Source organism: Apodemus sylvaticus, chromosome 13 (genome assembly GCF_947179515.1).
Source record: "Apodemus sylvaticus chromosome 13, mApoSyl1.1, whole genome shotgun sequence".
Taxonomy (NCBI): Eukaryota; Metazoa; Chordata; class Mammalia; order Rodentia; family Muridae; genus Apodemus; species Apodemus sylvaticus.
In genome coordinates this window covers 19,668,994-19,694,200 of record NC_067484.1, presented here as the reverse complement: position 1 = coordinate 19,694,200, position 25,207 = coordinate 19,668,994, and the positions used below count along the sequence as shown (strand labels likewise).

At 50.5% G+C, this 25,207-nt stretch overlaps 1 protein-coding gene across 1 annotated transcript in view; it reads left to right on the top strand.

Moving 5' to 3' along the window:
* Window positions 1–24,804, top strand: part of St8sia5 (ST8 alpha-N-acetyl-neuraminide alpha-2,8-sialyltransferase 5) — a 66,520-nt gene extending 41,716 nt beyond the window's left edge. Inside the window, 6 exon segments of the mRNA XM_052155762.1 lie at window positions 1,677–1,769; window positions 10,706–10,792; window positions 15,010–15,154; window positions 18,213–18,325; window positions 22,867–22,959; window positions 24,187–24,804. Coding sequence (XP_052011722.1) covers window positions 1,677–1,769; window positions 10,706–10,792; window positions 15,010–15,154; window positions 18,213–18,325; window positions 22,867–22,959; window positions 24,187–24,655 — 1,000 coding nt within the window. The 3' untranslated portion in view covers window positions 24,656–24,804.
* Window positions 24,805–25,207: the final 403 nt, after the last annotated feature.

Below are 25,207 nucleotides of genomic sequence, written 5' to 3'. Positions count from 1 at the left end.
AAATGATTTAATAAAGAAAACTCTCTCACAGGTATACCCAGCCACTTGGATTTTTATTACTTCCAAATGTAGCCAGGTTAACAGGCAAGACTAGCCATTGCACTGAATAATGATATGGTGAAATGGGGCCACGATGTAAGATGCTGTCTGTGATGTAATCACAAAGTTGCTGCCATGATTGTTGTTTCTGAGAACTGTGCCACCTCCATCTGCCCCATTTCCCTTTTTATGCTTCTCAAAGAGCAGCTTGGAATCAACCGCTTAAGAATGTTTCTTTCTGATCGGTTGGAGCTAAATTGTTTCCATTGCCTTAGCCTCAAAGGAGTCTGGGAAATGTAGTCTTTAGTAGGGCTTTGAGGATGCACCTGTTTTAATAGTGCACATGAGAAAGAAATAACAAAGACATATTCTCTACATTTGAGATGCTCACCATTTGGAAGGGCTGTAGATACAGAGACAGATTATAATATAATATTATGTTCTAATTAAGATGCTGTGTATAGAGCCCTGGGAGAGGAGCTACTTGGGAACACCCAAAGGTGTGTAGGCCTTTGACCTAGGTTCTGAAGTTGAGTTTGCTGAGTGAGAAAGACAGAGAAGGCTTCAGAAACAAGAGGGACCCATACAGGGAGGGTGAGTTTGATATTACAGAGATCCTCAACTTTTAGTTCTTATGATGAAGACACAGAGCTGGTTGATTTTGGAAGCAGCTCGTTGTACAGAACACGTTTTTTGGCCTCGTTCATAGCAGGCAGGCTTTTGGCCAATGAGCTACTCCTCCAGCCCATGTTTTGCAGTTTTTCAGTCAGCATATGTATGTCCGTAGCATCAGATTAGTAATGTGGTGACTGCTGCTGTGGTTGGAAGGTCCTGAGCATGCTTCAAGGATGCCTGTGTTCCCAGTTCTGCCTCTGTGACGGCCCTAGGTGCCTCGCCCACTCTGGTCCTTGAGGGTTACTTGTCACAAGACCACTGACCCCACAGTTAGTGTGTCAGACCCTGCAGTCTTCTTGACTCATGACTGAGGCTGTCTTGGGATCCAACATTCCTGGCTGAAGAACCACGTGGGAGTGGGAAAGGCCGTGAGGAAAGGAGCAGCTGGCTTCTGCCCGGGGAGGTGACTCCTTAACTCGAGGGCTGTGGGTACATCAGCTGTTCTGGGACGCGGATGGGGCGTGTCACAGACGACATTGCATGAACATGAGCAGCAAGGGAACAGATGGGGAATGGAAATGCTTTGTAAATGGAGAAAAAAATCTGTGGCAGCCTCAAGCTTGCCTGTGGATATATCATAGGATTAGGATATTGTCCTAGGAGGGAGAGAAAGGCAAAACGGGCAAGAAAGGATGAGAGAACGCTGTCTGCCTCCCAGACGCTGCCAGGTACTGCTGGTCTCCAGCGCTGTCTGCTCAGAGCTCACAGAGGTTGGCCCAACTCCTTCCTCATAGCCACTCACTGACAATGAGCCCTGTGCCTGCCTTTGAATGGCGGCCAAAGTGGGCTTTGTTCCTATTCATGCTTATAGTGCAGAGGGGTTGCCCTGCCTAGAGCCAGCCCCTCCTGGTCCTGCAACAGGGTGGGTTGGTTTGTTTTCTTTGCTTCACTAGGACCCTTGGCCAGTCCTAGAAAACCTGGCCTGTTTTCTCTGTGTAACCTCTGCCCCTGTCGGTTCTCAGGTACTTCGAGTTTTACAAGGAGCCTTTAGAATTTAACTCCACGAGATGCCTGGAGCTGAGGCAGGAGATCCTGGAGGTGAAGGTGCTGTCCATGTGAGTGAGGCTGGGCCGGGGATGGGTGGAGGTAGGGTGGGGTGGGCAGACCCCAGAACTGGAGGAAATAAGAAGACACAGGGCAGACTTCACAGACTGAAAGTTAGATCTTCCTTGGGCACTAGAAAGGCCTGGATGATGTTTTATAACAAAGGCCACCTTTGCAAAGTCACGTCTGCCGACTGAGCATCGAAGTCCCCTGCTCAGTTACCAGCCTCCTTGACTATCATCGCTCGGCTTCTTCTGTTCAGTAGACACCCAAGAAGCCTGGGCGTGCCCGCTTGAAATTCAGTATTTTGTACTGTAGGGTTAAGCCTTGCCCACTTGATGTTGTCTTTTACAATTTTAATTTCTTTGAATGCCTTGTTAATTAAGTGATACAAAAGTGTTGCAAATGGGATATGGTAAAGTAGCCCGTCTCTCAGACACCAAGTTGGCACCCCCGAAGGGCCAGTGTGTCCTTCCATAGTGCCCGTGCACACACAACATCTGTGTGTGGAGATTCCTCAAATACATGTTCCTATGAGTGGCAAAGAAGCATCCCTTACTCCATCCCACCCCACAGCCCACCACCAAGCCTCTTCTTGGGTCCTCGCTTGAGTCTCTCTTCCCTTGTTATGATACCCGTGAATCCAGCAGGCCCGCCTAGAGGGATCCGGATTATATTATATAGTTGTGTCAGGCTCTGGATCTGTTTGGAAACTATTACATCTGGATGTGGACAAAACAAAATTTATACAGAGGTAACGTTGGGTGGCTTATGTGGACTCATGAACCCCTGACATAATCCCAAGGACTCTGCCCATGGCTGGCAGCCAAAGCCAGGCAGTGCAGGTCATGGGGAAAGTACAGGCTTTATGGTCAGACACCACATCTGGGACCAAAAGCTGATTCTGGGCCCTGCCAGTCACTATCGGGCAGATTACTTAACTCTCGGAGCCTCCCCTAACTTATAAAATGGAGGTGGCATTACCCGTCTCTTAGGTGCTGCAGTCAACTAGTGGGAATCGTTTGTACAGTAGAGGGCGGGCATTGCCTGGGGGAGCGGTGCGCACTGACAGTGGGTACGAATGGTCTGCTCTCTTCTCTCTCATTTCTTTCTTCTATAAAATCAGCAGTGTTGCAACATATGTCCTATCCTTTCACATTGAGGCAGTGAGAGGCCAGTGATTGGAGGGGAGAGAAGAGGAGGAGCTAAGGAGAGTGAGGGGCAGAGAGGGAGAGGGAGAGGGAGAGGGAGAGGGAGAGGGAGAGGGAGAGGGAGAGAGGGAGAGGGAGAGGGAGAGGGAGAGGGAGAGGGAGAGGGAGAGGGAGAGGGAGAGGGAGAGGGAGAGGGAGAGGGAGAGGGGAGGTCCAGAAGGAGCAGAGCGGGAGACGCAGATATCCAGATGGCTTCAGATGTATTTCTGGTGTTTTGGAGAGGTTAGAAATACTGGGATAATACTTTATAATTGTAAATTGGCATTATGTAATTGGGAGTTTTATATACATAAATATATTTGGTTAACTATTCAAGTTTAAGAGTCATACTTTACCGGATACTTGGAAGGAGTGGTGCAGAGGCCTGGCGGGGCGGTACTCTTATTAATTATTACCCACTACACAGCAACAGTGGTTTTTCTGAGTTATACACATAATCTGCCAGTGAACTTTCCATCACTATAATGAATATATAATGAGAAAATAGTTCAACTCAGGCGAGCAGGCCCATTGTCTTGGGGGTCGTGTTGAGACAGCATGCCGTGACAGGGAACATCAGGTAGGCAGAACAAAGCTGCTGTCTTCATGACCAAGCAGGAGGAGGGAGAGACCAGGTTCCCAGCAGCACCGTCAAAGGCCAGTCCCAGTGACCTTGAGACCTCCAGCACGGCCTTACCTCTTAAAGAACCCACAACCTCCCAATAGTATCACCCTGAGAAATGGGCCTTTGGATGTATAGACTCCATATGCATTACTGCTGCCTTGGGAGAGTTCGTTGAGTAGATTGCCTGTCATGGCTATGTCCCTGTAGTATGTATCAGCAATCTGTGCCCTTCTAGAGATGAATGAAGCCTACCTCCTGTGGGGTCTACTTTGCCTGAGATGAGCACACAGCACTGTAGTCCCAGCTTTCTTAGAGTCCATAGCCCATGGGGGGAGGGACAGACAGGTCTAACTTAGGAAACTAATTCTTAGGATGATAGGGAACTTGATCTAGGGTGGGTGAGGCCAGGCAAGGGTTTGCTGATGAAGGGCAGATAAGGTTCTGGTCTGTGGGGTGGTAGTTATTAATTAGGCCAAGAAGATTCTAAATGGGACAGTTGGTATGAGCTCTTGAAACAGGAAGGTCCCTGCTGGGTCTTGGCTCTGAAGGACCAGAGCAGCTTGTAGGTCAGCATGTGACAGGAAAATGGAAGTTATGGCACTAGAGGATTCATGGTGCACCTGTGTCTTTTTCTGGGCACTGTGGAACCCTGTGGACAGGATTTGGGGCAGTACACAGGTGTGTAGTTTAATAGATGTTGTGGAATACTTCCCAGGAGTTATGTGGCAAAGCCTGCTCAGACCTCAGCTGGGAGCTGAAGACTCCCGCTTGTCATCTCTAAGAATTAAGGCCTTACATGTTTGACTGGGATCCCAGGGAACCCCCATTGGCAGTGTTCCTCAGGTTCCAAAAGAAAAACAGTTAAGCTTTAAATTAGAAAACAATTTCTTCAGGGCCCGGACAGGAAATGCAGAGCAAACACACACACTGGCTGTCTTCTGTGTGTTGCTGGTGATCCCTCCATCACAGAAGGATCAAAGATAACCCATCACATTATCAAGCCATTTCATTTCTTTTCCCATTTGTGTGTGTGTGTGTTTGTGGGGCTAATGCACGTGCATGTGGAAGCAAGATGTTGATGTCATCCATCCCCCTCACCCCTCCATCTTATTCACTGAGGCAGGCTCTCTCAAACCGAGAGCTTAAGGATAATGATGTGGCTTCTTGCTAGCCAGCTTGCTGTCTTAGCTTTCTGAGGTTGGAATGATAGGCAAGCCACCCTGTCTGCCTGCACCCCAGAGTGAGCTCTGGGGATCCAAACTCCAGTCTCACGCTTGCATGCCAACTGCTTATACCGCCAAGCCACCTCCTCAGCCCCAGATGAGTCTTTTATTTCTCCATGTTCTGTAGGCAGGATGATCAAGAGGTGTCGTGGGGCCTCTCTTCCTGGCTTGCTCACGGACATCCTTTCGCCATGTCCTCGCACGGCTGCCCCTTGTCTGTGTCTTGTGTCTTACTCTCTTCTTCTAAGAGCGCCTGTCATGGGCTAGGGCCCACCCCAGTGGCTTCATTTTCCCCTACTTTTAAAGACCCCTTCTCCAAATACTGTCACACTGAGGTTAGGACTCACACCTATGAATTCTGGGGAGACAGAATTCAGCCAATAAGAGTTGCCATTACAGCTGAATTACCACTTAAGATTTGAACCCACAGACAAATACTGCAGGGAGCAAAGAACAATCTCAGATTTCCTGATGGCTGCGACCACGCTTGCCCCAGGTTGCAGAGTCATTTCAGTGAGGTTTAGGTCTTTCCACAGTTGCCATCAGTTCTTCCCTGTCTACAGGATACCTTGTCTTGTTCCTCAGGATGGATTCCTGGGATGAACAGCAGTTCTAACTGTTGGCCCAAGGCTTAGTCAGTCTTGCATAGACCGTTTCTTCCATGGCAGCTGCTCTTGTCTGTGGAAGTATAGAGGAGTGAAGGCAAATCACAAGGAAAGGCAAGACTGGGCTACTCACAGGGAATCGGTTGTGCCAATCTTTGGGGAAGTAGGGAATAGCAAGCCCGGTGTCTTCCGTCCTGAATTCCCAAGCCAAGGGTCTTGGGTCCTACATGGAAGATACTGGCAAGCTCAGAGGCCGGCTGCTCTCCAGGTTATCTGGGTGCTCTAGTCTTTGCTCTGCTCCAGCCTAGTCCCATGACCTGGATCCAGCAGGACTGACCTGAATAACAGGGAAAAGGTCAAATCCCATTCACGGATGGATGCACACACTGTCCCTTTGGGCACACAGAATGTCAGCTGGTATTTTGTCTGAGGACACAGGGAGATGTGTGATTCCTGAGGGTGTAATTTTGATCTGCAATTTCTCAAATCAATGGTAAAAATCAGTCAGCCAGAAAACGCCCACGTGGAAAGCCCCCTGCTTCCTGACAGTGTAGAGCCGTGAGGAGTCGGATTCTTCAGTGGTTTTGTGGTGAAAATGTCTGTTGCTGATCCTTGTCCGAATTATTTATGTTTGACCCTAGCCCTTTGTGAGTCTGTTTGGAAAATTAACCCTTTAGTTGCTGCACGCGCTCACGCTCACCCGCAGTTCACAGCCACACCTCACTGGCTCCCTCTCCTATCCTTGTGGAGCTGGGCTTGGTGCAGAGTCCAGCCATGAGGCCAAACAGAGCAGCCTGGAGCCAGGGCCACCAGCACAAAGGCCCACTCTCTGGGCCGGGAGGTCCTTCATGCCCCCTCAAAACTCAGATCCAGAACAGTTTTTCAAAAGGCTGTGTCTTCTGCCAGGTGGAGGATCAGTAAAGTCAGGTCCTGAGCCCAGGGGTCTCAGGATTGGTCACTGCACCGGCTCAGCATGTGAGGTACAGTGAACACATGGCTGGAGGAAGTAGAGGAGATTGTGGTGCAGACAGAGTGGAGACCGGAAGACATCATAGGCCCTGGAAGACTTGGGGCAACAAGGGAGGGTTGCTGTGTGTCTTAGTCAGGCTTTGTATTCCTTCACAAAACATCATGACCAAGAAACAAGTTGGGGAGGAAAGGGATTCTTCTGCTTACACTTTCCACATTGCTGTTCATCACCAAGGAAGTCAGGACTGGAACTCAAGCAGGTCAGGAGCAGGAGCTGATGCAGAGGTCATGGAGGGATGTTCCTTTCTGGCTTGCTTCCCCCTGGCTTGCTCAGCTTGCTCTCTTTAGAACCCAACACTACCAGTACCACCCACAAGGGACCCTCCCCCCTTGGTCACTAATTGAAATAATGCCTTACAGTTGAGAAATTTGAGAAAAGTCCGCTCATGGAGGTATTTCTTTACTTGAAGTTCCTTTCTCTGTGGTAACTCCAGCTTGTGTCAAGTTGACACACAAAACCAGCCAGTGCACAGTGTGATGAGGTAAATCACAAAAGTGCATGGCCCTAACAATCCAGAGCTTACCCCAGCCTTCTCAGCCTAGCTCCACTCAGGACTCTCAGCTGTTTCTCCTGGTAAGCGCCATTTTCCTTCTGAGGGATGCTTGCATGCTGCTGGAGATTTTCTCACCCTTCCCTCATTCATAGATCTTCTACTCTGACAGGGGAGGATTCCACCTTTCTCCTTCAGGCCCCACTCCCTCCTCACATTTCCCCAGTTTAAGGGCACTGTGGTTTGGCTGTGGTTTGCTCCTAAGAGTTCATGTGCTAGAGATGACGGGACTTTAAGAAATGTGGCCTAGAGGGAGGCAGCTAGATCCTTAGGGGTAATGTAGCTCCAGAGCTGGAGGGGCGGGGCAGGAAGGTCTCTGGATTTCCTCTAGCTTGATCGTCTAACTGAACTGGTGAGCTCCAGGTCCAGTGATAGCCCCCCTGTCCCCATAACTAAGGTGGAATGTCACTGAAGAAGACACCTGATGATGACTTCTGGTCTCCACACAAATGCACACAAATGCCTGTGCATCTGAATGTGTGTGTGTGCAGGTACACAGAAACACAACAACACACACATACACACATACACACACACACACACACACACAGTGGAGCATGCACGCTCCCTCATGTGTGCACATGCACACACATGTACGTGCACGAACGCATACATGGGATTCGGGGGTGGGAATAGGTTGCTATACAAGATTAAACCTGACTCCTAACTATCTTCAGCTTTCTGCCATGCCCCGAGACAACTGCTGACACCCTCACCCTCACCAGAGGGTGAAGTAATGGAGCCATCTGATCTTGGAACTTCCAGTTTCTAAACTCTCAACTAAACAGACCTTTTCCTTTGTAAGTGCCCAGCCTCCAGTGTTTCATCTTAACATCAGAAAACAAACTAATCTAAGCTATACTGCTTAGTTCTAGCTCTTCTATGGGTGAGTTACCTTAGTAAGCTGTTTGTTCTATCAACTACAGTGTCTCTAGACTCTGCCACAAAGGGAGGCCCTTAGCACTCATTACCTGTGCTCTTTAAGGTTAGAACCACTTCTGGTTAGAACCCAGAGCGATTTGTGTCGTCAAGTCCCAGGAAGCAGTGGATGAGAGAGAAGGGTTTGGGTCCCTTCATGCTTATGTGATCTCTCTCCCCTTTTCTTCCCCCCCCTCTTCCTTTCCCTCGTTCTCCCTCTCCACACCCCGTACCTCTGAAGACAGCTGTGATGTCCGATGTCTTCAATTGCTGTATCTTTTGCGGATAGGGTCTGTGCGTCTTTTAATTCCGTCATTTTTCTTTTGCCCCTTTGCTTCTGCAGCCGGATAAAATCCCTCAGCGTCATCTTCCACCCTTCTAATGCACTCCCTCCAGAGCTTTGTCCTTCGAGCGTCCTTGCCTAAGGCAGTGGTATGGTACTGGATAGCTTTGGGACTTCAAGGATGTCTGTTTTACTGTAGTTTTCTCTGTGGTCATTTCACCTGGTAGTTTATCTTGTTCCGTCCCCTCCAGGGAGATTCAGTGACCCTTGGCTGTTCATATTCAAAACTGAAAACATTTAGAAGCTGCTAGTTCTGTGTGTGAGAAGAAGTTTGAGATGAATGAGCAAAGTGTTGCTGTCTTTACCAGGGAAGGCCTGGACTTTAGGAAGGAATGGGTGGTCTGCGTTCCCCACCTCCTCGGAAGTCAAACGTCTGCTTGGGGAAGTTGCGGGGTGTGGATTGGACTGAATGGTTTCTTTTCCCTGCTTTCTCTTCAGTCCTGAGGAGGGGAAGGGTCTAGCCCAAGCTCATGTAGGCTAAGCATACACTCTAACACTGAGCTCTGACCCAGCCCTGATGCTCATGGCCATTTACTGAGTCTCATTTTTAGGGCCATGCCTCTGTCCACTGCTCCTGGAATTTTGGGAAGTTGGGTTGGGCGGGAACTTTGTAATCATTGGCTCAGCCTCTTTTCCTTCTGTGGGTCTGTTGAGAGCATTCTTCCACAGAGACAGTTGTCCCTGTCACACTTTTTTTATCCTGGCATGTTTGAACAATTTGTTTTTCTTCTGGGATGTTGGTGATGTTGTGAGAGAAAGAAGAGATGATCCAGGTCAGCCCTTCATCTTTTAAGGGGAAGGTGTCCTGCTTCTGTATGGATAGTGGATTTTTACACACGTGACGCTATTTGCTCTCTCCAACAACCTCTGAGGTGAGCAGGGCTGAGTACAGGGGAGCCACCTCACAGACAAAGCAACCGAGTGTCCTCAGAGAGGACTTACCCAGGTCACATTGTGAGTTGGGGATGGAGTCAGGATTGAAGGCTGGGGGTCTAGCCTTGATATTGGCCCAGGATGTGACCGGGGTACAGCAAATACCCTGAATAAGGTCTGGCTTCTGGGTATGGTCAAGCTTTGGGCCCCTGGCCTGGAGCACTGGCAGTGCTGAATTTCTGACGTGCTTGAGTCAGTTGCCAATCCTGCTCTAAGGGGCTGTAAAGTGCATGGGGGTAACGGGAGAGGAGCGGTGGGTGAGCGGGTGCTGCCCCAGGGTGCTGCCATGTGGTGGCATCTATCCTCTGATGTCCTGTGGGCTGAGCGGGTGGGGCTGCTGCAGGAGGTTTGGGAAAGTTGCAAGGAAGAGGGGGCTCCTTTAACTATCAAGCATGCTCCTGCCAAAGGGTCTTTGTACTCAGTCTAACTGAGCTGTGCAGTGTGGTTCACATACACACTATTTTAAAATTCTGTGCAAGGCTTCTCTCTCCAAGAAACGTCTGGCCAACCACGTGACAGTCGCTTCCCTAGTCCTCGGTTCTGCTTTCCTCCCTCTCCAGACAAGGCTGGGCTGCTCTGGAACATGCCTTCCTGTTGTCCTGGAGTCTCCATGCAAGTATGGAGATGCTGCGTCTACTCCTGTCTGGTCTTGTCTTTCCTTTCCTTCCTTCCTTCCTTCCTCCCTCCCTCCCTCCCTCTCCCTCCCTCTCTCTCTCTCCCTCTCTCTCCCTCTCTCTCCCTCTCTCCCTCCCTCTCTCTCTCTTTCTTTCTTTTTGTTTGGTTCTTTCAAGACAGGGTTTTGCTCTGTAGCCCTGGCTGTCCTGGAACTCACTCCATAGACCAGTCTGGCCTTGAACTCAGAAATCCACCTGCCTCTGCCTCCTGAGTGCTGGGATTAAAGGCGTGCACCACCACTGCCCGGCTCTGCTCCTGTGTTTCCACACCTGGGCAAGTCGAGGCATTCAACGACTTGATCTGAGCTCTGGCCCTTCAGTGAACTCAACTCATTAGTCAGGCGTGACACTCAACAAATCCCTTCCAGATGCTTGCTGTCCCTCAGCACTGAGGGAGGGAGGAGCCCAGGCTGAGGTAACAGTGAGGTTAGAACTGGTAAGGTTGTTATCTTTGGTGGGCTTCAGTGTAGGGGGGAATCACCTGTTTAGACACTGTCCCCTTTCCTGAGAGTGCTTGGGAACATCCTGGTGCAGATGTTTAAAGCCAGCATCATAAGGTCTGTTCAGAAGAGGGTCTCAAGTCTCTCTCCTCTTCCTGACCTACTTGGGGAGGGAGTGTCATGGTTGTGAGCTCAGAGCTCTGTGCAGCGTAGGGCTGGGCAGGCATTCCGATGTGGAAGTGGTCTTGTTTCCTTAACAGACTGTGGTATCTGAGAGAATGGTGAGCCTTTGAGGGGAAACACGTGGGAAAGTCGACTTGCTTGAGGTGAAAGTTGTTAAGGTGTGCAGATACGGACTGAGGGACTGTGAGGGCACGGCCTGACCTTCTCCTCTGCCCTGTTCACTGCTCCCACAGGGTGAAGCAGTCTGAACTGTTTGAAAGGTGGAAGAGCCTCCAGATATGCAAATGGGCAATGGACGCCACGGAAGCCAGCCTCTTCAAGTACGTCTCGTCATCGAAGTCATCTGCCCTCCCTCCTCGTGGTGCAGGTCCCCACTGCCATCTCTTCAGATGCCCATTGTACTGTCACATTTAGTTCTCAGTGGGCATCTGCCCGAAGCTGGACCCTAGGGGCTCAGGGGTGTGAGCAGTGGCCAGCTCAGCAGGTGGTCTGCCGTTCTTGGCTATGGCCCTTGCTGCCGGCCTTTCCTGCTTGGGCCCGTAGCCTCTAGCTCAGGCTGATAAATACCAAGACTCCAACAAGTGAGGTACTTGTCTAAGGTCTCTCCACAGCTACATGCAATCTTTGTCCCTACCTCCCTGTCCTGGGACAGCGGCTCTACCCACCTGCCTGGAGCCCTGTGTTTCTGCCTGAGGTCCGGGCCTGGCCGTTGGTGTTTCTGAATTGCTCTCTGACCACAGTTAACAGGCAGCCAGAGAGGCAGTCGCTGAAACTCCCATAGTAGAGTTTCCAGGCTCTTCTATGGGAGCCAAACAGACGGGAGGCATCCGAAACGCTTCTGGTTGATGATGTGTTTTGGGGTTTCCACCGCTGCTGTCTCCTGCCAGCTGTGGCAGCGCTCCAGGCCAGGTGGACCTTACACTAAGAAATTGATGTGGTCCTGGCAACTTGTGTCTAAACTGGGTTTCAGCCATTCAGGTTCAAGTTTAAATGAACTGAGGAGCTACTGACACAGGTGCCTTGCACAGGAGGCTGTGGAGAGTGGGCGTCATCAAGCGATTGTATTTTCCTTATCAATACTTTCAGTTTGTGGTAATTCCAGACCAGGAAGTCTCCTTCCCTCCCCTCCTCTCTCCCTTTCCCTCCCCTCCCCTCTCTTCTTCTCTCTCCTCTCCTCCCCTCCTCTCCCCTCCCCTCCCCTCCTCTCCCATCCCCTCCTCTCCCCTTCCCTCTCCCCTCCCATCCCCTCCTCTCCCCTTCCCTCTCCCCTCCCATCCCCTCCTCTCCTCTCCCCTCTGCCCTCCTCTCCCCTCCTTCCCCTCTCCTCCCCTCCCCTCCTCTCCCCTCCCCCTCCCCTCTCCTCCTCCCCTCCCCTCTCCCCTCCCATCCCCTCCTCTCCCCTCCCCTTTCCCCCCTCCTCCCCTCCCCTCTTCCCCTCCCATCCCCTCCTCTCCCCTCCCCTCTCCCCCCTCCTCTCTCCTCCCCTCTCCTCCTCTCTCCCCTCCCCATCCCCTCCTCTCCTCTCCCCTCTGCCCTCCTCTCCCCTCCCTCCCCTCCCCTCCCCTCTCCTTCCCTCCCCTCTCCTCTCCCCTGCTCTCCCCTCCCCTCTCCCCTCCTCTCCTCCCCTCACCTCTCCTCCCCTCTACCCTCCCCTTTCCTCTCCCCTCCTCTCCCCTCCCCTCTCCTCTCTTCTCCTCTCCCCTCCTCTCCCCTCCTCTCCCCTCCTCTCCTCTCCTCTCCTCTCCCCTCCTCTCCCCTCCTCTCCCCTCCTCTCCCCTCCTCTCCCCTCCTCTCCCCTCCTCTCCCCTCCTCTCCTCTCCTCTCCTCTCCTCTCCTCTCCTCTCCTCTCCTCTCTCCTCATCTGTCTGTCCTCTTCTTTTTCTCTCTTTGGACAGGGTCTAACTGTGTAACCTAGGCTGGCTTTAAACTCACAATCCTACCTCTGACTCCCAAGTGCCGAGGTTGCAGGCTTGTGGGGCAGTAGTATGAGTCAGCACAGTTCTAGAAACATAACTCTTTGGTATAATGAGTCCCAGCGAGCAGGTGCCGTAAGCCCTGTCGAGGCTTGCAGAATCCTGGTTAGAGGAGACCCACCTGGCTTGAAAGTTCTAGTGGGCCTGGGTCTGAAGCATGACTGTCTGTTCTCTCCTCTGGACGTCCCCGGGGCAGGGGAGGCTCTAACACATGGCAGCAGATAAGCAACATGAACAGGGCGGGGAGGTGTGCCAGGCTTAGTTGGAACCGAAATGACAATGCTGAGATGAGAGGGGGTGATATAGCCAAGAGCAACACAGCTCCATGTGGGAGGGGGGCAGGGGAGGGGAGGGGAGGGCAGGGGAGGGGCAGAGAGCCTGTAGTGGGTTTGGAGTGGGGAAAGGAGTTGACATCGGGCCCTGCTGTGTTCTGAACAGAAAGCCCCCAGGGCCGTCAGTCTCCTCCCTTGGCTCTCTCCTCCATCCAGGTTGGCGAGAGCTTGGTACAGCGCCGGAGTGAGGCACTGACATTCCAGTCACAGGAAAGGATCCTGTAACCGCAGCCATCTCCATTCCGGCGACATTCTCTAGTTGGTAGATGTCTTAACTGGGGCTGGCTTACAGTTTGAAGGGTTCAGTCCGTTATCATGCTGGCGGGAAGCATGACAGCGTGCAGGCAGACATGGTGCTGGAGGCGATGAGAGTTGTACGTCTTGATCAGAAGGCTTCTAGAAGGAAACTCTTTTCCACACTGGGCAGAACTTGAGCATCGAGACCTCAAAGCCCAACCCCACAGTGACACATTTCCTCCAACAAGGCCACACCCCCTCCAACAAGGTCACACCCCTTAATAGTGCCACTCCCCATGGGCCAAGCATTCAAGCACTTGAGTCTATGGGGGCCACACCTATTTAAACCACCACAGCAGACAACACTGCTTCTGAGGCAGCAAAGCTAAAAGGTCCAGATGCTGTTTTGTAGTTCTGATCTCAGTTGCCAGGCCTCAGCCTTTCTTTGGAAGCCTTTGTCATATTCTAAAGTCCAATCCTTCATAGAAAGACCACTCTTTGACTAGCAGCTAGCTGGTTTCCCAGTGAAGATTTCTCAGCAACATGTGGAATCATTAAAAAAAATTTACATTTAATCTTTTGGCTCTGACAAGCTGGAATCACAGAATTATGGAAGTTCAGAAACAGAAGAGGCAATCCTGCCATTTATGCACGAGGAAACTGGGGCCCAGAGTGAAAAGACTCCTCCTGCCTAGGGCCTAGTGTTGTGGGCCACATAGCAGAAAACAGAGCCTCTGGATATCAAATACCAACTCATATTTCCACTCCAGAGCTCATGAGAACATTCCAGACCTCCAGGACCTACTAGTGGTCCTTGCAGGGCTCTATGAGGATGATCCAACTCCCACGGCTGCCTGGACCCTAAGGGCACTGGGTCTGGAGCTGTGTGTACTCCGGATCTCCTCCTGGGCCTGTCCAGGGCAGAGGAGAGAGGTCATCACAGGGTGCTGTGGAGACGTGGTCCACACCCACCTGCACCCCTGGACTGCCTGGACCCTGAAGGGGACCAAGCCTGGAGCTGTGTGTACTCCGTTCTCACTCAGGGAGGCAGTGATCTGTGCCCATGGCCACAGTGAGAACCCATTAAGTTACCAAAACAGGGGTTCAAACTTGCCCTGGAGCCAACCCTATGAGAGCCTTCAGGGAAAGGCGGTCCTGTTTCCCCCGGGCTTCTTTGGTTCTGGTGTCTGAGCTTTAACCCTGCTGTAGACCAGCTGTGGCTGTTTCTGAGACAAAATGTCAGGGCTCTTTCAACTAACTAACCAACTAACTGACTAAGTAACCAACCTTCGTCCTTCCCTCCTTCCCTCCCTCTCCCTCTCTCCCTCCCTCCCTCCCTCCCACCCTCCTTTATTTCTATACTGAATCCTTGAAACTTCTTTTAGGAGTCTTGTTCTACTTTCTGCAGGAAGGCAGCCAGTACCAACCAGAGTCCCCAGTCTGGCCCTACCATCTTCCTAAGTCAGCTTCTGAGTGACAGAATCGGCTGACACTTTTGGTCACCACACAGGCCTTGGTTTTGTGAGATAAGGAGAAGTCTTCCTTGAGTGTTGGTCATGGGGGTTGAGACCACAACAGGCTCTGGCTGAGGTCAGTGGATGAATGAGAGGAGAAGAGCAGACCCTGCAGCCGTGGAATCTGAGGGAGTGTCTCACCGGAGCTGAGCGGGCAAGGCCTGGCTGGCTCAGCTGGCACAGGGCATTTGAACATGCCCAGGCTGAGTGCCGTGTAAGGGTTAGAGAGGCACAGGCCCCGGGATCCAGCCTTCCCTGCCAGTCTGAGAAGGTCAGGGCATCACTAGTCTGTGCCATAGCCTTCTAGAAGAGACATCGTGGAGGTTTGGCAGCCAGAGCTTCCCAGTAGGAAGTCCTAGAGAGACAGGAGCCCAGGTGCCAGGAAGATGCTGAGAGGGTGGCTTGGAAGTGTGTGGGAATGGGATGGAAAGGAAGCCCCCCGCGCTCTGCCCAGTGTCACCCCTGTCTCCATGCCTACCAGGTCCACCTTGTCCAGGTGCTGCAACGCTCCCAGCTTTCTCTTCACCACCCAGAAGAACACCCCAGTGGAGACGAATCTCAGGTATGAGGTGGAGTCCAGTGGCTTATATCACATCGACCAGGAGATCTTCAAAATGTTTCCCAAGGTACATCCTGATGTGGTCTCGGAGGAGTGAGAAGTCTGTGGCGGTCCCCAGATCTGCATACTTGTACTCTGCATGTGGCTGCTATGGTCTTGCTAGTGGTCTTCGGCCCAGTAACCCATCCACTGGGCTTCCCGAGGAGTCCTGTCTGGGCATGACAGTGCCATTGAGCTGTGGTTTGCGTGATATGGAGAGAGAGAGAGAGAGAGAGAGAGAGAGAGAGAGAGAGAGAGATTGATTAAAATTCTGCCCATGGCATTGTATAATCTCTCATCTGAGGCAGACAGGCCTGAGTGTCAGCCACATCAGATAGGTGCTGGTGTCATTTTTTAAAACAATCTCTCTCTCTCTCTCTCTCTCTCTCTCTCTCTCTCTCTCTCTCTCTCTCTTTGGTTTTTTTGGATTTGGTTTTTTTCGAGACAGGGTTTCTCTGTATAGCCCTGGCTGTCCTGGAACTCACTCTGTAGACCAGGCTGGCCTCAAACTCAGAAATTCGCCTGCCTCTGCCTCCCAGAGTGCTGGGATTACAGGCATGCACCACCACCGCCCAGCTTGGTGTCATTTTGTAAAAAGGGCTTTGCTTAGCATGTATTCGTTATACAGAGTGGTTGGTTTTATTATGCCATTTTCAAACATGGCTAGAATGTATTTTAATCGTATTCCTGCCAACGCCTCCACCACCGACCTCTCTTGTTCCCTTCCCATGCCCCTCTCCTTCCCAACAAGTCCCTGCCCATCCTTTCTCCATTAGTAACTCAATGGGGTTACATACCGGAGCATGGACCCTACCTAGCTTGCTGCCTATACAGTCTCTGGGAGGGCTGAACTCATAAGTCCGTCCCCACTGCATAACAGCATATTGACTGGTCCCGTCAAGAGTGCCAACGTCCCGCCTTGAGGACGAGAAGACAGCATCCCACCAAACTCCACCCCATTCTATGGCTCATCCATTGTGTCCGCTGTCCTCTCCAAGCATCCCCTGAGCCTTGAAGAAGGCAGTGTGCATGTTCCATTTATGGCTGGCCAGAACCCGCCACTCATTCTCGGCCCTCTGTCTAGTTATCTGTGCAGCAGCACACAGTGCCCCTGCAGAAGCAGCTTCTCTGAGCAAAGCTGACCTCAACACTTGTTTATAGGAATACGGGTAATTATTTAAAAGGCCTTTTGATGAGCACATCGTGGCATTTGGTTTATCAACAGCTATAGATTCCTAACTGGGCCCTAGGACCTCCCAGCCATGGGCTTTTGACCAGGTTTGTAGGATTAGATGTGAACTCTCTTCTGTGTGGCAGGACTTAGTTCCAATCAGAACATGGTTGGGTGTCTCCACAACAGACTTGCCGCTACTATGCTAGCAGGCACATCTTGCCTGGTCAGTTGTCATTGTAATACTTGGTGATCTTTTCCCTTTTAAACTCGTAATTTCTTTATGACACCGGGATTCAGACCAGGCATAGCTTTGGTTGCTTGCGATAGGTGCTGTGTGAAGGTGGGCTGGTCAGTGATAGCATCGTAGCTCCCTGCTGGGGGGATATCCACGTCCATGACTCATTTAAACCGCCGCGGCTGAGAGCTGGAACAGATCCAACATCTCAACTCTTTGTGAAGGGGATGCGAGTGCTCTGGACCGCTTCAGATGGTTCTGTGATGTTGGGGTGGGGTGGCTTCAGCAGAAAGTGGGGGGGTCAGCAAGAGTGCATTCATGAAAGGGGAGCTATAGGATGCCCTGTTTTAGATGCATGTTTTAGAGGGTCAGGAGAAGCTAACAGGATACAACCAGAATCCCTCTGTATGTCCAGTTGCTGATACCAGAGTGATCTGGTGAGACTCGGGCTCAAGAAATGAATGGAAGGCACAGCACAGTGTTAGAAAAGGCGGTGTTGAGCCACCTGCACTAGGTGGATCCTTTTAAGGCCCACAGTGTGGAGCAGGTGGCAGACAAACCTGTATCTTAAGCAAGTCACAGCACCGTGTGGCATAGCCTGGGCCGGCCTACGGGCCCTCAGAGAGCCAGGGCATGAATTACTGAGATCAGGAGATACATCAAGGTCTCTATACCTTCTCTGGGAAGGACCAGATAGTGAATAGTCGTGCGTGTCACCAGCACCATCTCTTCTTGCCACCATGGTCTCAGCATGGAAATGGCCACCATTATGTGTAAACTAATGAGAGAGGCCTCATCTTACTGATATGGATGTCAGAAGTCTATGTAATTTTCACACATCACATGTCTTCTTGGAGAGGCTTCAGACAGCTTAAAAATAACAAATGATATTTACAGATTGCCGGCCATACAAAAACAGGTGGTAGACCAGATGTAGCCTGTGATTTTCCAGCCCCTCAATCATGGCCTGTGGCAGCTTCCCTTAGCATAGAGGCATCTCTGAGGATTGAAAAGGTCAGCTTTCCAGTCTCCTGTCCACATAGAGATTCTTATTCTGTGGTTATCGGGTGGTTGTTTCCAGACTGTTCTTGGTTTGTATGTGTTTAGGAGGCATCCATGGAAAACATCAGAAACCCCAGTGACCTTTTCCTAAGACTACTGTGATTTGTTTTGTCTCTCCCCCTATTCACTGTGAGACCCGTCCTGGTCCTCTGGACCTGTCTCCACAGGAAAAGTGGGTCACAGACTTGAGTGTGCCACAGAGGGTCATGACAACTCCCTCTGGTTGAGCCTAATTCCTAACATGGTGTGTCTCCCGGTGAGCTGCTCAGCGATTGGTTGGCTGGTGGGTGTGTCTCCCTGTGAGCTGCTCAGCGATTGGTTGGCTGGTGGATGTGTCTCACTGCGAGATGCTCAGCCATTGGTGGGCTGGTGTGGGGGCAGGTAGGGTAGTCCTGCAGACTCTTTGGTGTCAGAACAGGGAGGAAGAATCGCCTAATGCAGAGGCCTCTCCTTTCCGCTCCTGATTGCTGAGTTGAATTACCCTTTCTCTCACATGCCACACAAAGCTACCTCGTTGGGTAGAGCTTAGAGGGAACTTTGGAGGGGGGCAGATGCGAAGCCTCAGATGAAGGTGGGGGTGCCACTGACTGTGACACCATGCATGTTCCTCTCCAGGAAATGCCCTACTACCGCTCTCAGTTTAAGAAGTGTGCTGTGGTGGGCAATGGTGGCATCTTGAAGAACAGCGGCTGCGGGAAGGAAATCAACAGCGCTGACTTTGTCTTTCGGTAAGGGAGCTGGAGGGGAACCTGCTGGGATTGCTGTCGTGCGCCTTCCACCCACCTTCCATGTTCTCCTCATTGTCAACTTGACTGTATCCAGAATTAATTAAAACCTCCTGGACATACCTGTGAGGTTTTTGTTTTTTCATTTGAAGTGGAAAGATCCAATTTGTTTATTTATTTATTTATTTATTTTCTTATTAATCATTCCATTCATTTACATCTCAAATGTTACTCCCCTTCCTGGTTACCCCTCCACAACCCCCCCATCCCATCTGCTCTCTCCCCTCTCCCCCTTGCCTTTCTGAGGGTGCTTCCTCCCACTGATGTCAGACAAGGGTTCCTCTGCTTCCTATGTGTCTGGAGCCAAGGATCCCTCCTGTACTCTCCCTGGTTGGTGATCTAGTCCCTCTCTGGGAGCTCTGGGTGGTCTGTTTAGGCCCATATTGTTCTTCCTGTGGAATTGCAGTCTCCCTCTGCTCCTCCAGTTCTTCCGTCAGCTCCCCTACTGGGGTCCCCTAGCTCAGTCTGATGGTTGGCTGCGAATAGCGAATCTGCATTAGTCAGGTGCTGGCAGAACCTCCCAGGGAACAGCCATACCAGGTTATTGTCAGCAAGTGCCTCTTGGCAACAGCAACAGTGTCAGGGTTTGGTGTCTGTAGATATCTGGGATGGATATATATATATATATATATATATATATATATATATATATATGACTACCCTATGATATAAGAAACTGAATGATAGCAGATTTTGGTATCAGAACTGGTTCTAGAACAATAGAAATATAAGGATATTTTTTAAGTATCTGGAAAAGGTTTTCCAATTTGCCAACACCTTCAGTTACTTCCAGAGTTTCTTCTAGAAGCTCAGAGATTACTGAAAGCATTGTGAACTATTTTACAGACTTAAGGAGACAAAGGCTTTTGGTTATCCTGACTTACCAATTGTGAGAGACAACACATTTGGTGACTCTGTATGCAAAACTTTTCGATAATTTGTAGGGAAAAAAAAGAGAGAGAGGATGGGGACCCTGGATGACTGCTCCCAGCATCTGGATGGGGACCCTGGGTGACTGCTCCTGGCATCTGGATGGGGACCCTGGGTGACGGCTCCCAGCATCTGGATGAACTGACAAAGGAAGAGAATGAGCTCAGTAATAAAATTAATCAACTTGTGGTGTCTCAGAATATGGTGAAGGATGACAATGACCTTTGATAAATTCGACCTGCCTCAGATGCACATAAACAATGTAAAGGTTTCTAAGTGTGCCCCAGAAGAGAATCTTCCCCCTGGTAGCCACAGGGCTCAAGTTGTGGAAAAATCAAACTAAAACCCTCATTATAAGGTTATGCTGAATTACAGAGAAAATTCAAGTCCCAGCCTTCGAAGGTGTCAGTGGTTAAAGGAATGGTGTTCGTTGGTAAAGAATGGGGCCTGTACTCAGGGTATAAATGTGTGGTGGGACCTACTGAAGCTGGGAACTTTGAACTCTCAGATTCTCAAGGGTTTATCTCACCTGAGGAAGGAGTCTCTCCCCTTGGCACAAGAGGTATTCCCACCCTTGCCCACTGAAATAGTGCCCTTTCCACCTTTGACTGAGGAAATTAATCCTTCATTGTCTGCTAAGCCAGGTGTGACTTTCCTTGAAGGAGATGCCACCTGAATACTGATGTCTCTCAGGGCCCACCAATGGATGCCTTCATACCTATAACCAGACGTATAACCAGCCAAGCAAGCTCCTGGAGGGCCAAAAGAAAGTGAAGTCCACGAGGAGTGGAGAGGGGTTACACTCCTGAAGAGCTTAGTGAGCTTGCTAATTCATCCAAGCAGAAGTCAGGAGAATATGTATAGAGATGAGTTTTAAGGGAATGGGATAATGGTAGAAGAAACATAAAACTGGATCTGTCTGAATTTATTGATATGGGCCCTCAGAGTGGAGATTGTGGGTTTAATAGGGAAGTTTGCACAGCTAAAAGGTGTGGAAAGTTTGTTTAAATGGTTGGTTGGAGCATTTGTCAAAAGATGACTGTCTTAGTCAGGGTTTCTATTCCTGCACAAACATCATGACCAATAAGCAAGTTGGGGACGAAAGGGTTTCTTCAGCTTATACTTCCATACTGCTGTTCATCACCAAAGGAAGTCAGGACTGGAACTCAAGCAGGCCAGGAAGCAGGAGCTGATGCAGAGGCCATGGAGGGATGTTCCTTACTGGCTTGCTTCGCCTGGCTTGCTCAGCTTGCTTTCTTATAGAACCCAGGACCACTAGCCCAGGGATGGCACCACCCACAAGGGGCCCTCCTACCCTTGATCACTAATTGAGAAAATGCCCCACAGCTGGATCTCATGGAGGCATTTCCTTACCTGAAGCTTCTTTCTGTGTGATAACTCCAGCCTGTGTCAAGTCGACACACAGACTCAGCCAGTTGGAGATGCCTGATATCCCCTGACTTAATGTTGATGAAAGGATTTTAGGGCTCAGGGAACTTGTACGGATAGAGTGGGTACACTGTGCAGAACCTAACCCTCCACAATGGGAAGGCCCAGAACACATGCCCTCCACTAATCCTATAGGACACAAACTGGTGAGAAGGGCACCAGCACATTTGAAGAGCTTTTTTGTTGCCCTGATGAATTAAGTGCAATGGGTTTAATTGAGTCTCAAAGTAGCAGAGGCCAGGTGGTAGCACTGAATTACTAAAGGCCAGCTGATCGTAGTCATTTCAGTGGATAGCAGTGCATACAAAGCAATGCCATAATGGTCTAGCCCATAATTGGCAGCACCGAACAACTAATTTCTAAGTAATGTCTACAGTGAAATAACTCATATGGACCTTTAGTACTGGCTAGCCAATCATGGTGTTTACAGGCATGCATGAGACATATAAGAAAGAAGTCTCCTGCATTTTTGTTTGGTCTGTATTTGTGGAAAAAATTCTCTAACAAATTAAAGCAATGCTCCATTGGATTGTGGCAAAAGGAATCTCAGCCCATGAATCAATTTCCAGACTTGAACCAGTTTGCAGACCCAGAACCCCTTGAATAAAGGGGTGACCAGGTTCTCCTGAGGAAGGATCTTGATAAAAAAAAAAAAACAACTTAGGAGTTTGATATTAACCCTTTTCTCCTATCCAAGTCCTTTTACAAGGTAATTGTACACTGGAGGAAGGAAACCATCAGATTTTCCAGGGTCTATGAGATACTGGTTCTGAATTGATGCTGAAGTGGGGAAACCCCAAGAAACATTGTTACATGCAGAAGCTGCTACAGCTTTGCTTGAAACATTGTTACATGAAGAAGCTGCTACAGTGTTGCTTGAAACATTGTTACATGCAGAAACTGCTACAGTGTTGCTTGAAACATTGTTACATGCAGAAGCTGCTACATTGTTGCTTGGGGTCTCCCCTAGGTCCATTCACCAAGGCTAGATGGGCCACAGCCTGTAATCCATCCTAACACGGGTATTCATTGTATGAGTTCTGCTATTCTAGAGAACCCTGACTTGCAGACTGATAGATCTTCCTTGTTGTCAGAGGGTTTTATTGCAGCGAAGAGACACCACAACCACAGCAACTCTTATAAATGATAAAATTTAACTGGGGCTGGCTTACGGTTTCAGAGGTTTAATCCATTATCGTCATGGTGGGAAGTGTGGCAGTGTGCAGGCAGACATGGTGCTGGAGGAGCCAAGAGTTCTACATCTTGATTCAAAGGCAGCAGAAAGAAACTGTGTGCTACACTGGGTGTAGCTTGAACATGGGCAATCTCAAACTGCCTCTGCAGTGGCATCCTTCCTCCAAATAGGCCATGCCTCCTCTAACAGTGCCACTCCCTATGGGCCTGGGGCCAAAGACTTTCAAACCACCACATTTATCATACCACAGTCTCTTTCTAAAGACTCTTGAGTTGTCCCTGGAGCCACCTCCCCCCACCTCAGGATCCTTAGTGCAATTTCCGCGTCCCTTCTGCCAATTAAGGCACAGGCTCCCACTTTCAGAGGTTAGGATTTGGTTGCCTTGGTGACCCCACTCTTCCTACCTTAGGGAATGTCTGTAGGTCACACTACACACAATTCTGCAACTCTGTGCCTCAACAATGCATTTCCAAATGGCGCCTCTGACCATCCCGCAGGCAGCTGGTTCTTCTGCCAGCTGACTTTTTCTAATCCCTTCCCTCAGCTCAAGCATTACTTCCTCAGGGAAGTCTTGAATCCTGAACCCAGACAAGGGGATGGATGCTCCTGCATCTCCCTGCTTACATAGCTTTAAAGAGGCCCAGGGATGACCACAGCTTCCAAGGACTTGTTTTTGATGATAGTTTGAATATCTCCATGGCTGTAACTTGAGGGAGACTAAGGATGGAGATTTTTGCTGTTCTGTTAGTGACCCAGAGCAGAAATGACCTTTGTCTTTTAGCCAGCCACAGAGGTCCTGCCCAGCTGGGCCGTTGCCTCTTTCTGACCAGTAAGCCCATCCTTTCCTTTCTCTCTCTCTCCCAGCTACTTGCAGGTGATGGACTAACTATGTGAGGCTGTCTCTCTGCAGGTGCAACCTGCCCCCCATCTCAGGGATATACACCACGGATGTGGGAGAGAAGACAGATGTAGTCACTGTGAATCCCAGCATCATAATTGACAGGTCAGTGGTCTGCTTTCTAGAGCTGTGCTGACTTTTGGTGGCCACTGGGTCTTGACTGAGACATGCTGCCAGCTGTCTACATGAAGAACTCATCATTGGGTGTCAAAGATGTAACACAAAGATTTAACACATCTTGGTGATTTTTACATTAGTCAAATGCTGAAGTGATAGCATCTTTATATTTGGGATAAAACATGATGGGTTTAATAACTTCCCTTATTTTTCGTTCATTTGCACACATGGGGCCTGAACTGTAGTTCTTCTGGGCAGCACAGGTCTGAGCAGTTGCTACCCAGAGGTGGTCAGGAACCCACCAGGTGTGCTGGGGGAGGGACAGGCAGTGTCTGGATATGGAGGGGTGCTCGTGCAAAGACCTTAGTCCTTATTTGGCCGCCCTCTGCGGGTCTGCCTGGGAGGTCTGCAGAAGCTGGTATGCTGGGACCCTGCACACAGTCAGCCTGGCTAGAGCGTGGGTAAGAGAGCCGAGCGATGGGAGGAGTGGCTAAATCATATCAGATGCCAGGAGCCTTCAGGGCACAGACAGCTGCAGATGGAGGGATGGACACTGGAAAGGACATGCAGGCAGAAGGCAGGGTGCCAAGGAGGGGCCCCAGTAAGTCAGGTGCCAGGCCAGTCAGATGGTCACTCCAGTCTCAGGGAAGGGAGAGCAGGGGAGGGAGTGGGGCTCCAAGTCCCAGCCACAGCCTCTGTGGCTTCCTTGGCTGCCTTTATCCTTTTAGGTTGAGCATTGGTGTCACTCCGTAGCCACACACTAGTTATTCTGCCCAGACCATCTCTTCTTCTGTGTATTAAAAAAAAATACCATCTTTGAGAAATGTCACATTTCTGGGAGGCATGAGGTGGCTCAGTGGGCAAAGGCTCCTGTTGCCCATTCTGACCTGAGTTCAATCTCCAGGCACCCCTCCCCCAGCCCCACCCTGTGATGGAAGGAGAGAACGGGCTCTGGCAGGTTGTCCTCTGCCCTCCACACTTGCCCTCTGCCATGTGTGCGTCCCCTCCCCTCCATGAATAAACACATAAACACATAAGGAAAGGAGGGAGGCAGACGAGGGAGGCCAGCCGGGCCTATGAGTCTTATGTGGGGGAGGAGAAGGGGATAAAAGGCGGAGGTGAGGGGTGGGGTTTACGGGATGTTACAGGGAGGGTGGGCATGGGGGAGGAGGGTGGGCTGCCAGGAGGATGAGACTCTGCCGCCCTGCCCTGCAGGTTCCACAAGTTGGAGAAGTGGCGGCGGCCCTTCTTCAGCGTGCTGCAGAAGTACGAGAACGCCTCGGTGCTGCTGCCGGCTTTCTACAATGTACGCAACACCCTGGTGTCCTTCCGAGTCAAGTACATGCTGGACGACTTCCAGTCGCGGCAGCCGGTCTACTTCTTCCACCCGCAGTACCTGAGCAGCGTGTCGCGCTACTGGCTCAGCCTGGGCGTGCGCGCACGGCGCATCAGCACGGGTCTCATCCTGGTCACTGCGGCCCTGGAGCTCTGCGAGGAGGTGCACCTGTTCGGTTTCTGGGCCTTCCCCATGAACCCCTCAGGCTTCTTCATCACACACCATTACTATGACAACGTCAAGCCCAAGCCCGGTTTCCATGCTATGCCCTCAGAGATCTTCACCTTCCTGCGCATGCACAGCCGCGGAATCCTCCGTGTGCATACAGGCACCTGCAATTGCTGCTGAAAAAAACAGGCCCACTACAGGTGTCTCAGCTCCTGGCCTCCTCCCTGAAGGATTCCTTGACCCTGCCATTATGACTGCTGTCATTCACTAAGGATTTAGGGTTTGTGTTTGGGTCCTGGGGAGGGAGGCAGGGAGACATTCATAACAGGCTAGAGCACAGATCCGGGTCTCATTCAGACCTTTGGCTGCCCAAGTTTCATACAGGAAACTCAGCCATGAAACACCATCTAGAAACCCACAGCTCAGAAGTCATCCCTTCCAGGGAACAAACTGTGAGTGTCCTGGTCACACCACCTGACTGAGCTCAAAAGACTTCAGGGATATCTAATCAAAACCTGTGTTAGCATATATCCCCAAGAGTCCAGAAGCCGAGCTCCATGTCCCTTAAATCAGCCCTCAGACACACACAGCCTTGGTGCCTCTAGGCTCCAGCCTGCATTTAACTTTTGACAACAAGGAAATAAACCAGACCAGCCATTTGCACTAAGATCTTCAAGCCAATGTTATCGACTCAATAAGTGCTTAGCAGTTTGCTTCCTGTTCGGTCTCCCT